The sequence below is a fragment of the Marmota monax genome, unplaced genomic scaffold (genome assembly GCF_021218885.2).
Source record: "Marmota monax isolate L192 unplaced genomic scaffold, Marmota_monax_Labrador192_F-V1.1 WCK01_AAM20220418_F8-fsc00062, whole genome shotgun sequence".
Lineage (NCBI taxonomy): Eukaryota > Metazoa > Chordata > Mammalia > Rodentia > Sciuridae > Marmota > Marmota monax.
In genome coordinates, this window is record NW_026695221.1 from 6,252,053 (window position 1) to 6,272,933 (window position 20,881).

At 38.7% G+C, this 20,881-nt stretch overlaps 1 protein-coding gene across 2 annotated transcripts in view; it reads right to left on the reverse strand.

Moving 5' to 3' along the window:
- Positions 1-20,881, reverse strand: part of Barx2 (BARX homeobox 2) — a 70,932-nt gene that overhangs the window by 19,168 nt on the left and 30,883 nt on the right. Inside the window, exon 1 of one of the 2 annotated variants that reach the window (XM_046432787.2) lies at positions 7,879-8,280. The exons of the other annotated variant lie outside the window; for it this stretch is intronic. Within the exon in view, the coding sequence (XP_046288743.1) occupies positions 7,879-7,987 (109 nt within the window). The 5' untranslated portion in view covers positions 7,988-8,280. Of the gene's footprint in view, positions 1-7,878; positions 8,281-20,881 lie in introns of those variants that run through there. 2 annotated transcript variants of the gene reach the window in all.

Here is a 20,881-nt window from a genome sequence, read left to right on the forward strand (position 1 = left end):
GTGCAAAAGTTTTTTTTTTTAATTTTTTTAGTTGTAGATGAACATAATATCTTTATTTTATTCATTTATTTTTATGTGGTGTTGAGGATTGAGCCCAGTGCTAGTAGATGAACATAATATCTTTATTTTATTCATTTATTTTTATGTGGTGTTGAGGATCGAGCCCAGTGCTAGGTAAGGGCTCTACCACTAAGCTACAACCCCAACCCTGTGCAAAAGTTTTTGAAAGACACTTCACCAAAGAAGTTATATAGAGAGCAAATAAGCACAGTGAAAGATGCTTAAGATGATTAGTCATTAGGAAAATAAAACCACAATGAGCTCCACTACACATCTGCCAGCATGATCTAAAATGTTCTATAAACTGATCGTATCAAGCACTGGCAATGATGGAGAGCAACTGGAACTCTCATCATTGCTGGTGGGAATGCTTTTAAAACAGTGCAACCTTTTTGTAAAGAGAGTTGGCAGTTTCTTATGAAGTTAACCATGCAGATACCATATGAATCAGCAAAACCAACCCATAGTGAAAACACAAAAACCTATATGCAAATGTTTACAGCAGCATTATTAGTAATTACCCCAAACTGGAAACAGTCCAGTATTCCTCCACGGGGGATGGATAAACAAAATGTAGCATATTCATATGATGAAATATTACTCAGAAACAAAAAGGGATAAAGCTGTGGATAAACACATCATTGTGGCTAAATCTCAAATGCTCATGAAAAGAAAAAGAACTGGGCTCAACAGCCAGTTGATTATGAGATATCATTTACATGACATTCCAGAAAAGGCATAACTAGAGATGGAGAACCGACTGCCAGAGGCAAGGGGTGAGGTAGCATAAGGGAATTGGTGGGGTGGGGTGCTGAGACTGTTTTGTATCTTGATTAAGGTAGTGGTTATGCAGCATTTTACATTCATCAAAACATATCTGTATATTAAAATGGTGAGCTTTTACTAAATCAAAGGAAATGAAACACTATTAATAATGTTTTTAGGCAACTTTTATTTCTAAATATTCTCAGATGCTATGATTTTATATAGAAAGAAATTTCTTATGGTGTTTTTTTTTTTCTGTGTTGGCGATCAAACCCAAGGCTTCACACATGCCAACCAAGTTCTCTACCATCGAGCCACACACCCACCCCTTATTAAGTATTTTAGCTATTTTGTTTTATTACCAAAGTAACACACATTTGTTATAAAAGAAATCCAAAACAATTCAGAAATATACAAAGAAAATTCTCTTTACTCTTTTCAACCCCAAATCTTAAGAGATAAACTTACAGAATTGTTCCTGTTCATACAAATAAAAATGTTTCAAATCTAGTAATATGTATGTTAATTTAGTATAATTACGTTTATTTTGTAAAATGTGTTGCTTTATTTTTTTCTAAGTGAATAAACAATAATTCTAACACCACATCTTGACTAGTCCCGTGACTTAACATGCCAAGTTTAAGATACAGTAAATCCCCAAAGAAATGAACTTGGAAATTTTTGCTTATCAGAATTTGAGGAGTCTTCTAGGGGAATTTTTTTAAGAGAGAGAGAGAATTTTAATATTTAATTTTTAGTTTTTGGCGGACACAACATCTTTGTTTATATGTGGTGCTGAGAATCGAACCTGGGCCTCACTCATGCTAGGCGAGCGCGCTACCGCTTGAGCCACACCCCCAGCCCCTCTAGGGGAATCTTTATTGCCAGAATCCTGAGAATCTCTTGCTCTCTAGAAGAGCCCAACTGGGGAGAGAACCACCCCTGCAAAGGGCTGCCTCATGGGAGTGGGTGGGTGGAAGGCACAAAAAGTGGCCCAATGTAGAAGGGAAGAAAGGATGAGAGAGAGTCAGGAAGCCACGTGAACCACCAAGAGGGATCTATCTGAGGCTGTCATGAGTCTACAACTTTGGAGGAAGTGGAAGCTCTTTAGAGAGAGTTTCTGGCAACATTTTTAGAGGAGTATACTGTGCAAAATCCATGAAAATATGGGATAAAGATCATATCCAAAGCTTCTATAAACACATTTCTATTATCTTTGAATAAAATGTGGTACATACACTGACCCACATGGGGCCCTAGAGATTACATTGTGTGTGTGTGTGTGTGTGTATATATATAGGTCCTTCTAGATTCTGTTCTTTTCTACTGAACCAACATATAATCCTATTATAAGACCACTCTAATCATTGTGGGTTCTTTAGGGAGTTCTATTATCTGAAAGAACAAGTCCCCCCTCTTTATTCTTTTTACAACACTTTCTTGGCTGTAGTTATTCACTCATTTTTCTGGTTGACTTTAGAATCAATGTATTAGGCTCTTTATAAAAGCAAACCCCACTAAAAAAAAAAGGATAAGAATTACACTAGCCATTTGGATTACTTTAGGAAAAGATAAGTCTTTTGATAATCCTGTCCTCTGGTAGTTTGAAAATACATCGCTGGTTATTTAAAAATGGTTTTGGAGATTTATGTAATTTGGTTCCATAAAGATTAAACCTAATGAAAACAGTGCAACCTTTTTGTAAAGAGAGTTGGCAGTTTCTTATGAAGTTAACCATGCAGACACCATATGAATCAGCAAAACCAACCCATAGTGAAAACACAAAAACCTATATGCAAATGTTTACAGCAGCATTATTAGTAATTACTCCAAACTGGAAACAATCCAGTATTCCTCCACCGGGGATGGATAAACAAAATGTAGCATATTCATATGATGAAATATTACTCAGAAACAAAAAGGGATAAACACACCATTGTGGCTTAAAACTTAACATACACACACACACACACACACACACAACTTCTGATAAATTATAGTGATTTAAGGCAACATCAGAATCACCAAAGTATATAGTTCCAAGAGTCTTACTTAACCCAACATTCTGGTGCAAATTCAGTGACAAAATCACACTTTCCCCCTATCAGCTGAGAGAACTCACCTGAATTGCGGACACACACACAAAGCCTCTATGATGCCAAGAAATATTTGGGGTTTCAGGAGGGCCACCATTGCAAATGAATACAATGACAGCATTTATAATCAATAAATATAACATCATATAAAGTATAATTTCACTAACTTGGGTTCCAGATATTTGTCATGTGCCTCTAAGATTGGGAAAGAATAATCATGGCTGGAATAAGAGTCAGTGGGTCACAATCATGTGACAAAACACTGAATCTCCTGGAAGGCAAACCCACAGGATGCAGAAAAATGAGACAAAATATACTTTAGCCAGCTGTTTCTTGTCTCTCCACGTTTTAATATGTGAGCAGGTTTTCGACAAAATAGCTTTAGCCCAGAGCTTTAATTTCACAAAGCACTTGCACATTACCCCTTCCCATATTCCCACCAAAGCCCTGACTTATCCATATATCTTTCTGTGCTAAAACCCAATCAAACCTCAGTTTTTAAAAATAGAGAAAAATGAAAATCAATGCATAATTCCCAGGAATTATCACTATGTGAAAATGTTGACTGAAGACAGCTGCCCCTCTACTCTGGATCATTTACATATACTTGTGAAATTGAAACACATTATCTGCTACTGAGAGGGAGTGATGATGATAATAAACCAGAGACACTGTTTAAACAAACACGTTTCCAGTTGACAAGAAGTAGTGTAAACATGACCACACTGAATTAATTTTCTAAGAGTTGTTTTTCTGCAGCCAATCCCCTTAACCAATGTTTTGCTATAGGATAAATATCACATAACTGTGTGTATCAGGTACCTAGAAATACTTCCCTGTATGTTTGGCCTTTTTAAAAATCTGTTCTTAGATCTTAAAACCTGAGTACATTAGTGGTTGGCTGATGTCGAGGAACATGCAGGGGGCTTAGGGAGACGTGGGACATTTGGTGGACTAAATGCAGCACAGTCATCCTTCACATAGGTTTTTGCCTCTGTGAATATAACTAACCTCAGAATGAAATTATTTTTTAAAAAATCACCTCTGTGCTAAATGCATACAAATTCTTCCCCTTATCATTCCCTAAATGATAAAGTATGACAACTATTTACACAACATCTTCATTGTGTTATATATGATTAATCTAGGATTGATTTGAAGTTCCTGGGAGGATGTGTCCAGGTTCTATGCAAATACTATGTCATGTTATATAAGAGACTTAAGTGTCCATGAGTTTTGGTATCTGCAGAGAGAAAGTGTCCTAAAACCAATCCCTCATGGATACCAAAGGATGACTGTATTTTCTGATTCTGTAAACTATATGTAAGCTCTAGCATGTGAGTGCACTTGGGCCAGGCACATGCATCATATTCAGGGTAACTGATTCCTGGCACATCACCTCAGTTTATGTCCTATTTCACAGTAGAAGCCAGTCCCCTTCAGCTACATCTGTACTTGAACTTCAGAGCTATTTTAATCAGCTTTTGCATCACTGTGACCAAAACACCTGAAAAGAACAACTTAAAGGAGGAAAAGTTTATTTGGGGTTCATACTTTCAGAGGTCTTAGTTGATAGATGGCTGACTCCATTACTCTGAGTCCAAGGTAAGTCAGCATATCCTGGAGAAAGGGCCCAGTTGAGGGGAAGAAAACTGCTCAGCTCGTGGTGACGTCAGGAAGTGGTGAGTGAGTGAGAGAGAGAGAGAGAGAGAGAGAGAGAGGGTGGGGAGGGGGAGGGGCCAAAGGAAGAACAACTCTGAGGGCATGCCCCTAGTGACCCACTTCCTCTACTCATGTCCCACCTTTCTACAGTTACCACCCAGTCAATCCACTCAAACTAGGATGGGCTGATTAGGTTTCAGGTCTCATAATCTAATTATTTTAATTCTAAATAGCCCTGTATTGACAGAGGCTTTGGGGAACAACTTACATCCAAACCATAACAAGAGCAAACAACCAAACAACTATGTCTGCTCCTACAAATCTCCTGTGGGCTTCTGTTTTATTTCTCCAAAATACCCTTCCCCTAATTGATTCTCCATGCCCATGTTTCTGGTTAACAGAAGCAACGGTCAAAGGCCTGAGTAGATGAGAATCTCTAAAGTGTCATCTTAAATGATTTTTGTCCCTGGAACATGTGACCTCTACATGTGCAGAAGGCTTCAGAGGGACTCAAGTAACATATACAAAGAATACAGAGGTATGAAGATAGCCTGAAAGAGACTTGGGGAAACAACTAGGTAGTGACCACTGAGTTCCTTAGGAAAAAAAAATTATAAAATATCCACACCAAGTTATTTCCATAGGATTACATTCCTACCAATTAGCTGGTAGTTTTGGATAGAGAAAAGAATAGGTACTCTACCACTGACTCTCAAAGGGACTTTGCATAGATTACCAAAACTTTCAATGTCCTCATCTATACAAACCAGTAACAGTCCTCCCTCCTAAATTACTGTACATTAAAACATGTGAAATGCCCAGTGGGCACTTTATTGTTTTTAGTTCCTTTTCTTTTCCTCCCTTTCTTTTCCTTGCTTGGTGCACTGTGACTGAACCATATTAAAGGGATTTGTTATCAAGAAAGCAAACCTACCTGTGAACCACATATGTGTCTCCTTAACTTCTCCATTCATGTGCAAAGCAAGAATCAACACCACCAGAATTTGCCAGTTTCTCCTTGCCCAATGGAGGCCTTCAAATGTACTTGCAACCATGTACTAAAATTGACAGCAACCAGAGAGCTAAGAGAAATCAGTACAAAGGCTAACCTGTCCAGGCATCCTTCTAAAACAGCCAACACTCCAGAAATAGTTTGGTTTTGCAAACCTGTGTTAAAAAAAAAATAGTGCCAGGAGTGTAGAGAGTCTGCTTAGCATGCCAGGTCCATGGCTTTGAACCCCAGTACCACCACCAAAAAAAAAAAATAAAACAAAACAAAAAACACAGAACAGCTTGAGAGACCTACAGCATATCCTTTCTCAAAGTCAATAACAGGCAAGAAGAATGGATTTGGGGAGACACCAGATAAAACCAGTTAATTTCTAAAAACCGCAGCGAAGGCAGTTACAGGATAGTTAAAATTAATTTGCCCTGTTTTATGCTGAGAGTGAGTTGAGGAAAGCTTGCCCTGAGGGTAGACAGGAACTGATCATGAAAGTTCAGTGACCATAGGACACAAAAGTAGGGGACAAGAGGAGAGAAGATATAGAGGCTCTGAATGTTCTTTTAACTTTATGACATACTAAATTTCTGGTCCAGGAAGAGTGAATGAAATGGAGGCACCATGTACACACAGGTGATAGAGGGGTGTGGCTAAAGAAAAGAGAAAACATGCTAAGAGGCCAACTCAAAGGCTGCAAAATGTCTTAACAACCTTATTGAAAGGTATCAACCTCATTAAAAGTTGATGAATTAAGTATAAATGAATTAGAAGCACGGAATAAATTTATTCCAAAATCTGCATGGGGTTGCTATGATGTGGATGTCAGAATAAACCATCTACTTAAGGAAAAAAAAAAATCTTTTCCCAAACCTTAAAAAGGTTTAAAAATAAAGGGCAAAGAGAAGGGATAGGAAAGAAATATTGGGGAGATTTGGAAAAATAAACAAAATTTGGAAAATAAGCAGAGGACTTCAGAGCAACCCTGGCAGGTTGACTGCATAGACTTTTCAGATTTTTTTTTACTTTGTAGAGACAAGCTCAGTCTTATCACATTTGACCTGCAATCTACCTCTAGTCATCAGGACGGTGTACACCCTCATAAATGCTAGGCTTTTCTGGGAGCTGAGATCAATTAAGTTGGCTCAGCAGAATGATCTCTGGACCTTCTCCAGGCTGCCTAAAAATGTCATAACATCCCCATGCCATCAAGTACCCTGAGCCTCCACTGCCCCTCCCCCTGAGCTCCCTCAGCCAAGGAACACACTAGAAATGGCATGATCTTTCTCCTCCCAATCATTCTGTTGTCTATATTCACCCACACCCGCTTTTGTCCACACCTCACATGCACTCATGGAGGGAAAGCTGCACTGCACAGCTGTTGTTTATTACAAAGACAAAATTAATCACTCCTACCTCTGTGCACCCACACTTTTTGTTTGTGTCCTTATTCACCCTTACTTAATTCAAACCTTAAATTACAAGTTAAGTTGTCTACCCATCTGTTTCTCACCAAATTTCAGTCTTCTTTAGGACAAGACAAAAGCAAAAATTGCCATTTTCCTAGCACACACCATGTGCCTTAAATGGACTAATTTTAATAGGAATCCTGGAGACTCGGTTCTGCAATTGGGCTCAATGGCCCAGGTCAGGTCATACTTCAAAGTTTCTGTTTTGTCATCTATAAGATGGCAATAATAATACTTCTGTGTAAGCTTGCTGGAAGATAACAATTGGATAACAAGTATGAAAGTCAGTGAGGAACTAATCCAAAAGTAGCACTAATTTTTTCAAGCACCCATTTAGCAAGCCAACTGAGGTTCCAAATTTTACACAAGCCTCTCTTCACTGAGAAGTCAGAGCCCTGGTTTCTTGTGCTAACCTAACCCTGCTTGCTGCCTCATGCCTGTGCTCAGTGATTTCTAGTTAGGGTTCTGGTGTTCATGGGCCCTGAGTTTGCATAGCATTTACTAGCAGGAATACCCTGGTTCACTGTCCCCATCATTAAAGAACTCAACTAAACTATCACTCAGTTCTGCTAAACTTAAGAGAGGTAATTCTGGATCTCTGCCCTCAAAAAGCTAATCATCTAATGGGGAAATGAGACATTAAACTAAAAATTAAATAGGAAAACAATGGGAACCATAGGAATTCAAGACAGAATGTGGGTTTTTGAGAGCACACCGTCCAGCAATGGAATGTTTGAGGAAAGAAGGAGCTGGGTTATAGGAGGGAAGGAAGGCATGAATTCCAGAGGTATTATCAAGGAAATTCCAGCAGGATCCAGAAACCTACCTGACTGGGGTGGGAAGAAGGGCAGGAGCATATAAGGAACTGGAAAACCCAGCACCCTGGTGGTGACTGCTGGACTTGGAGAACCATTGACAAATCTGAAGTCTGCCATGTGGGAATGTGTGGAAGAAAAGATGAAGCTTGCAGTTTGAGGTGAAAATCAGGTATCTACATTGCAGGGACAATCACAAACCAGTTCTCCCCAGAAAGGCTCTGAGATGGCAATGCAGGTTTTACACAGAACCGGAGTTGAAGGGTTGAAAGTAGAATTCATCTTCCAAAAACAAAGCCTTAAGAACTCCAGAGGACAAAGAACTGGGCCTTGGGGTACATCTTCATCAACAGGGCTGAAAAAGGAAATAGAACCAATAGAAGAGACAGATGTTATCACCTCCGAAGCAGGAACACAAACAAAAGGTACAGCTCAATATCCATGGCCAAAGAGAACTTCAAGAATGATAAACTTTCAGCGAGGTTACTCACTAATGAACCTTTTGACATAAGTTTTAAAACAAGTTTCTCCTTTTCCAACACTTACAGACCTGTATTCACAGATGAGGAATCTCCCCAGGCAGGCTGGGAAGGTGCACATAATGCCATGCCACAGAACAAGGTTTCCAGAAAAAGCTCCAAGACAGAACCTTTCTGCAAGTGGCCCCATGGGCACACAGGCTAGCTCCCAGTTACCCAGAAGGAGACTACGTTAGGCTAAAGCTCAGAATATCTTACGCCAAAATATCATTTTAAAAATCCAAGCTGACTTCTTCATTCTTTTTCTCTACCCATTCTAATCCTGGTTCGATATCTCTGTGGCTTGCCTTAGCTGTGAAGAATTAGAAACAAACTGCGTAAAGGAGAATTTAAAAAAAAAAAACAATTTTCACAAATTCTAGAACATCTAATGTAGATAAGATGCCAAGAAATGGGGATAAAACAATACACAAAACAAGCCAGGTCTCTGCCCAGCTTATGGTCTGGCCAAGAAGACAATTAAGAGTAGATCAGGGTTTTCAAAAGAATATTCAGCAAGAGGATCCATCCAAACACAGGCAGTCAAGGATTCCTCTAGAAAAGCAATATTAAATTGAGTTTTGAAGGACAAGTTTGGCTTAGATGCCAATTCAAGGTGAACCACAAAAAGGAACAGTTAAAATTTTTAGAGGGAAAGGGGAAATAGTGGGAAATGATGTTGGCTAAACTATATTGTTATATTATATGTACATACAAACATACAATGCATCCCACCATTATGTACAATCACAATATAGCAAAAGGCCTTTGTGTCTTACTGAAGAATATTTAGAGAACTTCTGATGTTGAAATTGGTTTCCTTGAGCAAGAAGTAGAAACTCTGGAACCTGAAGGCTCTAAGTCAATAAAGTAAGCATTCTCAAGGAAACCATTGTCTGATGAAGTTCCAAAAAGACAGCTAATGGTCAGAATATTTCCCACTGCTGCCATGATTGGCACCACATATTTCCATCAGGATACTTTGAGGTCATACTTCCAGTTGGATGATTCCTGGTTAAATCTTCTCTTCCTGGAATCTCATCATTCCCCGATAAAAGTGTACCCTTAAGGCAATGCAGCTAATGTGGTCAGAGGAACACAGAATTATGTTGCAAAACGATCCAAACTTTGGAGAAATGTGCCCTGTTCAAGTGAGAAGGGAAGACAATCTCTGTCTTTGATGGAAGGATCTTGTTGGGTAGAATTAAATACTTCCTCTTTCTTCCTCTCTTACTCAAGTTGTTAAGATCAAGTGGCAACCTGTGTATCCCCAGTCATGAAAAACTGGACATCAGATAAATATTTTCTCATGTTTGAGTCTTATTCTGGAAAGCACTTACTATAATAAGAAATAACAGCAATAAGATTTTGCAACACAATGAACATCAATTGTGCAGATAATGGTGTCCAACTGAGCAACTGGGACCAAAGACCATTGCTCTCTACAGGAAAAAGGCCCTGAGCTAACCCTGCACTCAGTCAATTCCACCCACAACTCCATTAAGCTTCTTTAGCCTCTGGTACCTCATTAGGTCTCTCTCTCTGAAATTTCCTCATCTGTAAATGAGAAAGTCGATGACTTTTTAAGGTCCCTTTTGGTACCCCAATGCAGCACTATTATGAGTAAAATCCCACTAAGAGGCAATGTATCTTTCTTACATTTCTCAATTCAAAGTCTTTGCTTTGTCTTTCTATCCATCTGTTCTTCTTACACTTTGCATAAGATATCAACTGAACAAATATTAGTTGAAATAAGTGGGCGACGAATAAGAATATTAATACATGTATATAAACTACTCCAGCTCTACTAACTCTTCTCAGTTCACAGGAAGTGGGGTGATAAAACTATTTACTTATCTGATATCCCTACAGGTAATCCAGATTAACTACTGAAGGCAAATGACTCTATTTTGCATAATCCTCACCTTGCACAATTAACACTTTGGAGGCTGTGATTTGTAGCTAATGATATGTTGAAAATAGAACAGAGATTTTTTTCTAATCTTGCCTTTGATAGATGAAGCAGAGAGTATTAAACAAAGTCACCAAAAAAGTCACTATCTGATCCAGGACCAGGGCTCAGACTTCCAGAGGAGAGGACAAATGTTCTATTCATGTACTGCCTTTCTAGGCAAAGGCCACCAAAAGCTGAGTACTGTTTGGTCACAGGCACTATTTTTCTCTTTCATGTGATCTATTTTAGGGGGAACTTGGGTGTGTCACAGATTCACAATTAATAATCTGACACATTAACAACCAATCCAAAGAACTTCTATTTGGAAATTTCTACTAAATAGAGTTAATACATGCTTTGGAAGAGTGGAGGAAAGAAAAGGTAGACCTGTGACTGCATGATAACCCAGCAGCCCACATTACTGACACTGATTTGCTCACTAAAAACTAATAATGACAATAATAGCAAACACCCACTGTTGTAATGGTCTCAGGAAAGGCCAATCTCTCCAAGAGAAGAGAGTTTCAACAAGCCACTAAATTAAATCATGAGACTCTTAAATGCCTCCCCTAATCTTAAGGCAATGGAGAGAGAGAGGAAGCAAAAAAAGGAAATGTGTTGAACACTACCTCAACATGTCTCCTATCCTAACAGACACTATCCAATGACTACAGTGTGTATCTGGGATTTGACTCATGGCCATCTTCCTTCAATCATACCATGCCACCTTACAAAATTCTAAAGCACAGCTTACCAGGAATCTTCCTTTCTGATATTTTAGTATGCCAAGCAACTGATGTGCATTCAGACCTTGTTAAAACATTCTGCTTCTTCCAGGATGTACTATGAGCCTATGCCAAGCATTGGCTTATGCTGCTTAAGAACAATTCATACTTATCTCAGGGTCCCCATAATTTGTGTTACATGGTGCCTAATTCCCAAAAGAAAGAGACAATCAAATAACCTATTGTCATTTCTTCTTAGTTTACAATTTTTTTTCATAATAGAAAGCAATATGTCTCAATGCAGAAAAACTACAGAAATATGTACAGCCAAAAATAGTTATGTATATCCCACACATAGAAAGACAGGCGAAGTCCACAGGTTTCTAAAACATAAAGGAGTCCTTATTTGGAGAAGCTCTGTCCTGACTGGGAGAAAGATGGCACCTCAGGTTTCAATCCAGGTAAAAAGAAGGCAAGTAGCTGTTTCCTGGGGAACAACTTGAGGTGAAAAACATGACATTCTGAAATCCCTCTAACACAGAAATAATGAGCCCATTACCAAGTCCAAAGAACAGAGCCAAGACATACACACATGGGCAATGAACTCAGATTTGCAGCCAAATGCTCAGGTCTTTTCTCATTTTCCATGAGCCATTTCCCCACTGACCATGTGAGAAGCACAAAGGCATTTTTATAGAACTTGCAACCATTATTCCTGGAGATACATATCAATATTGCTTTGTGTTTCCCTTAAGTAGTCAAGTGTACTTCCCTAGGTGGTAATAAGCTACCAAATGAAGCAGAAAAGCAAATGTAAAAACAAACACCCTCTCCTCACTGGACTGAACTCAGGATTATAGGCTCAAAAATTGTCATGCTCCCCACAGAAAAGAGACAGTTGATGAACTTCAGTGTCAAATTTTACCGAGATTACTTTAAAGCATATATTTTTAAAATTTAGGATCTCTTCTACTTTTTAAAATGGATTATAGAACAAGGTTTTGAAAGTCTACCAAAAATGGAAAATTATGAAAATGTAATATAATACTTGAAATATTTTACTTCACAAGTACTATTATAAACTGAAAAGGGCATCACAAATGTATGCTGTTACTATTATCTGACACAGTACAGGGGATCTGTAGAGGAGCACAAGCCTTCCCAGAACATACCCCTTCTTATTGTCAACATTAAAGAACCTAGTTCCCACACCAAAAATAACCATGCCCTAGACCACATCCCTTTAACTGCTAGGTGTGTTCATTTCTGCTATTCACATTCAGCTTAGAAAAGAGGGTTTTTGAAAAAACAATTCATAGGTACCAAAAGCAAAGAGTTTAAACGTGCAATTGGCCCTACAGGCATGTGTTGCTTGAACTGGGCCATGGCTCTCTTCTAGAGGACCAAGCCCACCAACTCTCCATCCAGCTGCCCACTGGCCATTTCCTGACAGATCCTGCCTTCCCTCTCTTCCCACACACCTGAGAACAGATGAGACTTATCCAGGGAAGTATCCCCCTGTACTGTGGAATGAAAGCAGGAAGAGCTTTGACCCTCCCTTGCACTCCATCCATGTTATTACCCCACAACTCAGCAAAGGACTGGCAGAGTCAGGAGCACTGAAATGTCCTTGAAAGTAAAAATAAAGATACTGGCTAGACACACTCCTAGGACACAAAAATCTCCAAAATTAGCCAGGCACAGCGGTGCATGCATATAATCCCAGCGGCTTGAAAGGATGAGGCAGGAGGATGGCAAATTCAAAACCAGCCTCAGCAAAAGCAAGGTGCTAAGCAACTCTGTGAGACCCTGTCTCTAAATAAAATGGGGATGTGGCTCAGTAGTTGAGTGCCTCTGAGTTCAATCCCTGATAAACCCCCCAGAAAAGAAAAATCTCCAAATTAGCCTCAAGCAGCAACAGAATTATAGCATGCCCAAATCTCAGTAGAAAACTTCCATTCCAGAGGAGAAGAAAAACCAGTCAGTCTTTTACATTTTTAGATCTACACTGAAGTTATTAGAGTCAGGTTCAAGTTGTCACTTTCCTAAGGTAATAATTAAGTATAAATTAGTGTTGGTACTTTGTCAACCCACTCACTTACTGGTTAGGGTTTCTGGTTGGTCAGAGTTCAAGGGGGGAAATGATCCACCCCCACATACTAATCCTAAGTATTTTGGGGAGACTCCACAATTTCTTAATACTTTGAACTAGTGAAGAGCTATGTAACCCTTAAGTTTCAAAAATCCTCAGGCATAACAGCCAAAGATAATCATTCGGAAACACTGAGTCAAGTCATTTCTCCTGAGAAACTTCTGAGAAAGTTTCTGTAGGAAGAGGCTGTCTTGCCAGATTCCTCCATACCCAAGCACTGTCCCTCCTACTTCTCAACACGTGAATATATGCTAGTCTTTCCTAACCAACATTCTGGCCTCCACCCCTCACCACACCCTACTCTCTCCACAACAACCAGAGTGTCACCCACGGGTAAACAATCTAAGGCCCAGATACCTGCACAGTTCCCAAGCACTGCAAGACAAAATGGCAGATCTCAATAGTCAAGAGTGTGAAGACTGAAAAAATATAGACTCACTCTACATACCAGGCCTTGGCCATGAACCCATCTGCAGACCAGATGTAAAAGCCTTTCATTTCCAGAGCCCATAAGGAAAATGGACAGCCCATCCAATCCAATCTTTCTATAAAAGACAAAAATTAAGCAAGGGACAGGAGATTTCTAAAGAAATCCTTATCTCTGAGGTTAGATGAGTCTTTCTGGGCATGGACTTTGAAGAGCCTGAGAAGGGAAACAGAAGCCCAAGTCATATCAGACCCAATAGTAAGAAGCAACAGGAAACAGCACCATTTGAAAGACTAGGCACATTAGTAGTAAATAAACCACCAATTTACTTCAAAATCAAGGGTCATCTATGGCTTCAGATAATATAAACATGCTACGTTGGCACTTTTTCCTCAGGAAGAGTCCACAAAGGAAGGTAGAAGCTGGGGAGAGGTGTTTTATTAAACCAATTTTCTTTCAAAAATTAATTTTTAAATTGATACATTAAAAACATAAAAAATTGTATATATTTATGGGATACTATGTGATGTTTCAATACATGTACACATTGTGCAAAGTTCAAATCAGGGTAAACGTTATCTTCTCAAATACTGATCATTTCTTTATAGTGAAAATAATCAAAAAAAATTTTTATAGCTTTTTGAAGTCTACAGTACATGATCCTTATCTATACTCAACCTACTACACAATACCACACCAGAACTTCTTACTCCTATCTTAACTTAATACCCATTTACCAACCTCTCTCTTCACTATCTCTCCAGCTTCTAGTAACCACCATTCTATTATACATTTTTATCAGATCAACTTTTTTATATTCCACATATACCCCGAGGAAATTAAATCAACATTTTGAAGAGAATTTACACTCCCATATTTACTGCAGCCCAATTCACAATAATTAAGAAATGGAAACAATGTAAGTATTTATCAATTGATGGATGAATGGATAAAGAAAACGTGGTATGTATACACAAAGAAATACTGCTCTTCCATAGAAAAGAATGAGGGCCTAGGGTACAGTTCAGTGGTAGAGCACTTGCCTAGCTTGCATAAGGTGCTGGGTTCCATTCCAGTATCACAAGAAAAAACAGTGAATGAAATCCTACTATCTGCAATTATGTGGATGTAAACCAGGGCTTGATAAATGTCTTGTCTAGACATCATATGCATGGAAGGATACACTCATTCCTCAGCTTACAACTCCTTGAACAATTTAGGACCAAGAAGAATCTAGGTTCCAGAACCAAATGCTCTGTGATCTGTGAAACGGTTTGCAAGAAGCTAATTTTTCCTAGGGAGAAGGAAAGATACTAAAGGTGATGGGAAATGCATTTAACTGACACATCAAAAGCCACTATTGCTCATCTGAAATCTCTGGACAGCTATAGGAAAGAAAGTTTTCTGCCTAGGATAGTTCATGACATTCTGTAGGTTTTGCTGAAAAAGTAAGATGAAAAGCTTTTCCTGATGCTTCTGGGCTAAGAATGACTAACCAGGCTGACCCTGTACAACAAAGTCATGGAACACATCAAAGAGTCTGTCTTATTAGGCAATACAAACACACTTAAAACTCATTACTCTCATCAATAACGTCATCAAACTTTTTTTCTCCCCATGGTGGTGCTGGAGATTGAACCTAGGAGCACTCTACCACTGAGCTACATGCCCAGGCTGTTTTATTTTTTGAGACAAATTCTTGCTAAGTTACCCAAGTTGGCTTTGAACTTGTGATCCTCCTGCCTCAGCCTCCCCAGTAGCTGGAACCAGAGGCATGCACTACCACACCTGACTCATCAAAGCATTTATTAAAAGCCTGATTACGGAGCCTATCTTAGGGAGTGAACTGAGGGAGTTCCAAGGTACCTAAACCACTCTTGCTCATAAAGTTTATAATGTGGGAAAGGGCATTGAGGGATCATCTAATTTTAAAATGAAAAGATTTGGTTAAATTAAAAAATTGAAAGCTAAATAAATTAAAAATTAAAATAACACTATTAAATAAAGGTATAAATAAGCAATATTACACTACTTATGATGAGAAGCTGATGGCCTAGAGCCAAAGAGAACAATGAGTCCATTCATTCATTAATTGGTATCTCATTATTTGGGAGTGCTGTTGACAGTGCTATTGTTCACTTTAATTATTTTTGGCCTAAACTCTTTAGCCCTTGTGAAAATCATTAGTAAGAATGTGTTTGAATTTCTCACACCTAGCTCGGGTAGTATCTCCACATACCTTTGATACTACTAATGAAGGCCCAGGGTCTTTCATAAGCGAACATATGATTACAGTCACAACAGAGCTATAAACAAGACTCTGATTCATGCCTGGCTTCTCCCCACTGCTGTCCTTGGCATGCTGTGCTAACATTTGATTTAAAGTCATAGGTCAGGTATACAAATACAGCCTTACAGAAGCCTGGGGAGAGGATGTGTGGAAGTTTCTCATCCAAGACTTGGAGAAGATCTCATTGGTCAGATAAGGGCCTCCAGTTGCTAAAGAGCGAGCTGTACTCAGCCAGTTGCTCTAATAACACGAAGAAAGGAAAGCAGAGAAATAAGAAAATAGTTCATTGGCATGCTAAGAAATATCGCGAGGGTCTGATGTTAGAATCAAAGATTGTGTTACCACAATTCCATTATCTCAGAAGCTCTCAGAAAAGTCATCTAAAATAGCTTAGTCTCAGGCCTAAATTAAATCATATCTTGAAATGAGCTAAATCAAAGGTCATTCAATTCTCATAAGTCTATGACTAATCTATACAAAATGTAATTTCAGAAAAATAATCATTTGATTTTTTCTTATTTAAGTCTCTGAAAAATATACATTCTCAACTCTAAACTACCACCCCCTTCCTTACTGTAATGTAAAGTTCAAACTAATACCAAACCTAAATAACTCATGATTTTCTGTCCATTCGACTTGCCCTACAGTCTCTGGACATAAAGAACCACGGCTCTTTTCCAAAGTGCTCCCATCCCACACTGCTTAGTCCCCTCAGCTTTATACTGGAACACTCAGGCATCTTTTTAGCTGGTCTCCATGTCCCCAGGCTTTATTTTACAATCTTTCTAAATATACTTTCCATCTTCTCATTCTCTGACTCAAAAACCTTCAAGGATCCAGAAAATAAAGTTAAATTCCAGTCAGTACCCCTGACAAATTAAACTGGGCACCAACCCACTTTTCTGATCAAATATCTACTCAACACACACTGCCATAGAGTCAATGTACAAGAAATACACTCTGTCCACTTTGGTCTTTCTTCTCTACTTACCCTATTCCTACAGCTGGTGGTGACAAGTTTGGCTCAAGAGCCAGGCAGCCCTGCTTTTGATTTTAACTCCACCACTAAATAACTTGTGTAACCTTTGACAAATTTCTTTAACCTCGATAAGCCTTGGTTTTTCCACCTGCAAACCAGAGATAATAATAACACATATCTCATAAGGATACCAGGAGAATTAAATGAGATAATTCACGTAAATGCTTAGCCTGGTGCCTAGAAAGTAGCACATACTCATTGCTCACTTTTTAAATTATTAAATTACATTAATTCTTTGCAGTTTTTTAAGGCAAGACTCAAAACTGTACCTGAAACTAGGAACTTAAGAATACCTCTTCAAATTTCTACTGCACTTAAATTTCCAAACACAATTTAGCAGTAAACAGCTCTCTGTTTTTTTCAAGCTCATTATTCTTGTTTTTTTCTACCTAAAATAGAAGTTTCTTGAGAACATGAACTGTGTGTTATTTTCTGTATCCCCTTTAGAACTTATTTCAGGGCCAAGCACATAACTGGCACTCAATTAATAGTCTCTAACTATCCCAAGTACAAAAATATCTCCCTATTCTAAGCTCCTCTGTCCATTCCATTAGATTCTATAAACTACTTATTTGGCATTTATAAATGCCTTATATCATCATTTAAACTTTAGTGTTAAAATGAAAGCTCAACTGAGTACCTTAAAAGGACAGGAGTTCTATTTTTTTATCTGATTCTCTTCCGTGGAGGCTTCAATCAAAAGAACCTTGGGCGCTTTTAACAATTATTAATTGCCAGGCCACACTCCCAGGGGTTCTGATTTAATTGAGCTTTGGTGGGCTTGGTTATTTGATTGTGCAGCCAACATTAAGCAGTAACTCATCACCAAGCAGAAACTGTAATTTACCACATCCTGGCTGATTCTTGGCTGGTACACCTGTGAACTATAATGAAACTGTTTGTGGATTAATAAATCTATTTTTTTCTAAACTTTCCTTTCCATGGGCTTCGTCTTATTTCTTACTGTCCTCTTCCTGAATCCACCCACCATATCAGCCCACAACTCAGTTACAGAGCTGCCACTGAAGCTTGGCTCCCCAAAGATGTAAGTGTAATTTGCTGACGATAACTTTACCATGTCCATGTTATCCTCAGTCACATCTATTCTCTGTCATGCCTTTAGACACTCTGCTCCATGTGGCATGTCACCAGAGCATTGAGAGACTGTGGAATCCCCGAACTGCAGAACCAGTTCAAGCTAGTCCAAGAATGTACTTGGAAAGAATCTTGTTATAATTCAAGCTCTTCTATAATGTAGTCACACAGCTTATACTGTGCTGAGAATATGATTTCAATAGTCAGGATCCCCAGGAGTTCTGGGTTGGGCACAGCGAGGAGGAGCAAAAGGCAGAAAAGTTCAGTAGACTCCTGGGTACCCCGAAATCAACCCCCCAGCAGCTCAGCTCTCCCAACTCCACCTACCAGCAGAAACATGGGAGATTCTTCTCCAGAGAAATAAAACTGCCACAGCAAAAGATCTACTGGCACTGTATTTATGGGTCCTCCAGTAACAGCCTGCTCCCTGCCTGGATACCCTATGGTGAAGTCTACCCATTGAGGGGGTGGCAGGTATACATATTCATTCATTCGGGCACACAGACCTTCCAACTCAGTGACTTAGAGTTTCACTTTCGACTATGAAGAGACAGTCCAAGTCACTAAACTTTGAGGAAAGCCTCAAACATGAAAGACCAAAATCAAACGAAGGGTGGAGGGATTGGTGTAATTACAAACAATTCAGGGAGTAAAAGGAAAAACTTATAAAGCTATCAATAGCCAAGCACAGTGGGGCACACCTATAATCCCAGCTACTTGGGAGGCTGAGGCAAAAGGATCACAAGATCAAGGCCAGTCTCAGCAACTGAATGAAACCAACCTCATTCCCAAATTAACAATAAAAAAGCTGAGGATGTAACTCAGTGGTAGAGTACTCCTGTGTTCAATCCCTACTACTGCAAAAAAAATGTTTTAAAAAAGAAAGAAAACTATCAATAATATCCTCCAAGAGATGAGGAAAAAAAATATACTGTATTCATGTAATAGGATGCTATTTTACAAAAGGAACAATTAGAAACAAGAATGAACTTTTGAATAAATAAAAATATGATAGCTGAATTTTTCAAAACAGAAAACAAGAGTTAAAAGTAAAGTTGATGAAAAACATAAAAAGTGACTAAAAGTACAAGGATAGATAATATAATATTAATAATAGTACAGAGAAAATATATATATAAAATAATATTAACAACAGTGTCAGGTACCATTATAAACATTTATATTTAATTATGAATGTACATTCTATTGTTTGGATCTGGAATGTTCCCAGTGGCCCTTGTATTGAAGGCCTGGTTGGTTTCTCAATCTATGGTACTATTGGGAAGTAATGCAACCTTTAGGAGGTGGGGCCTAGTGGCCTAGTGTAATTACAAGGAAGTTAGGCCCTTGGGGGGCATGCCCTTAAAAGGGATATTGGGTCCTTGGCACCTCCTCTTTCCCTCTTACCCTTCTGGTGCCACAAGGTAAGAGTCTCCTTTACCACACACTCCCACCATGATACACTGGGCCTCCACATGCCCCAAAGCAACAGGCAAACCAATCATGGACTAAAACCTCTAAAACCATGAGCCAAAACAAACCTTTTCTCCTTATAAGTTGTTTGTCTTAGTTATTTTTGTCACAGTGACAGAAAACTAGCACAGTACATTTACATTTTCATTTGATTCTTATGACAAGGTAACATCAATACCTTCATTTTATAGATGAGGTTATGAAATCCCAGGTAAGTTAAATAACTTGTCTAAGGTTCTAAGATAGCACACAGTAGGGTCAGGATACAAAGTAATGTGAAGACAAAGGCAAGAAAATTAGTGGATCAACCCAGGACTTAAAATATCCAATTAATAAAAGTTACAAAAAGAAAAGAAGGAAAAGGAATGGAATAAATTATAAAAGAAAGAGTGTAACAAAATGTTTCAAAATTGAAGATGATTTAGAACTATACCAGATGCCCTTCACAATGAGTGAAAATAGTTACTGAAAGTGCACAATTATTCTAAAATTTCAGCAAACTGAGAATATAAATAAAATCCTAAAAGTTTCCAAGGAGATGGGGACAAACCAGTCCACATGTACTTTTGATATAATAATACAAGCATCATTAAAGAAAACAACTACTGGTAAAAGTTTCCTTAAGCCAGAACTTAACTTTTACCAGCTCTTCCAAAGTTATCACTTCCCAAAATGGTGACTGGTGAGCAATTACTCCATCAAACATATCCCATTGTTGCTGAAGCAACTAAAAGATGTTCTGGTTTTCAAAAAAGACGAGTCTATGGTTCAGTCAGCTTAACTACCAAAACCTTGGAGTATGATGTGGTAGTGGGGAGGGGGTTGTTCCAAAACAAACTGTCAAAAAATCGTACTTGAGTCTGTCTGAGAGAGCAAGAGCGAAAGAGGGGATTATTAGTAAATTGAAGAATTCACTAAAGTGCTCAGTTCCCCCTACATTTAGCTTGCCTTCTGATAGAATATACAAACTACCTCTAGCATCCTTAAACTCAAGACAGGGAAAGGCAGGCAGGATAAAAAACAAGAATCCCACCTTCAAGAACAGCATGAAATTCCAGAATATCGTGTCTTTCAGAGCCAAGGAAGTTTTCCCATTCTACTTCAATTTGTGAAATGTAAATTATTAAAGGAAGAGAGGGTGCTCAAAATTTACTTGATTCCTCTAAAATCTCTTGCAACGTATGTCCCAGCCCCACTAAGTCACTCCAGATTCTAGATGGTGAATCCAACTCCCCTTTGATTAGGCTGAAGCAACAAAGGTCACTGCCTATCTCTCAGGGGTCATGTTCAAACCTATCAGTGGGAGTTCATGTGGAAGGAAACCCTCCCATTTAACAAATA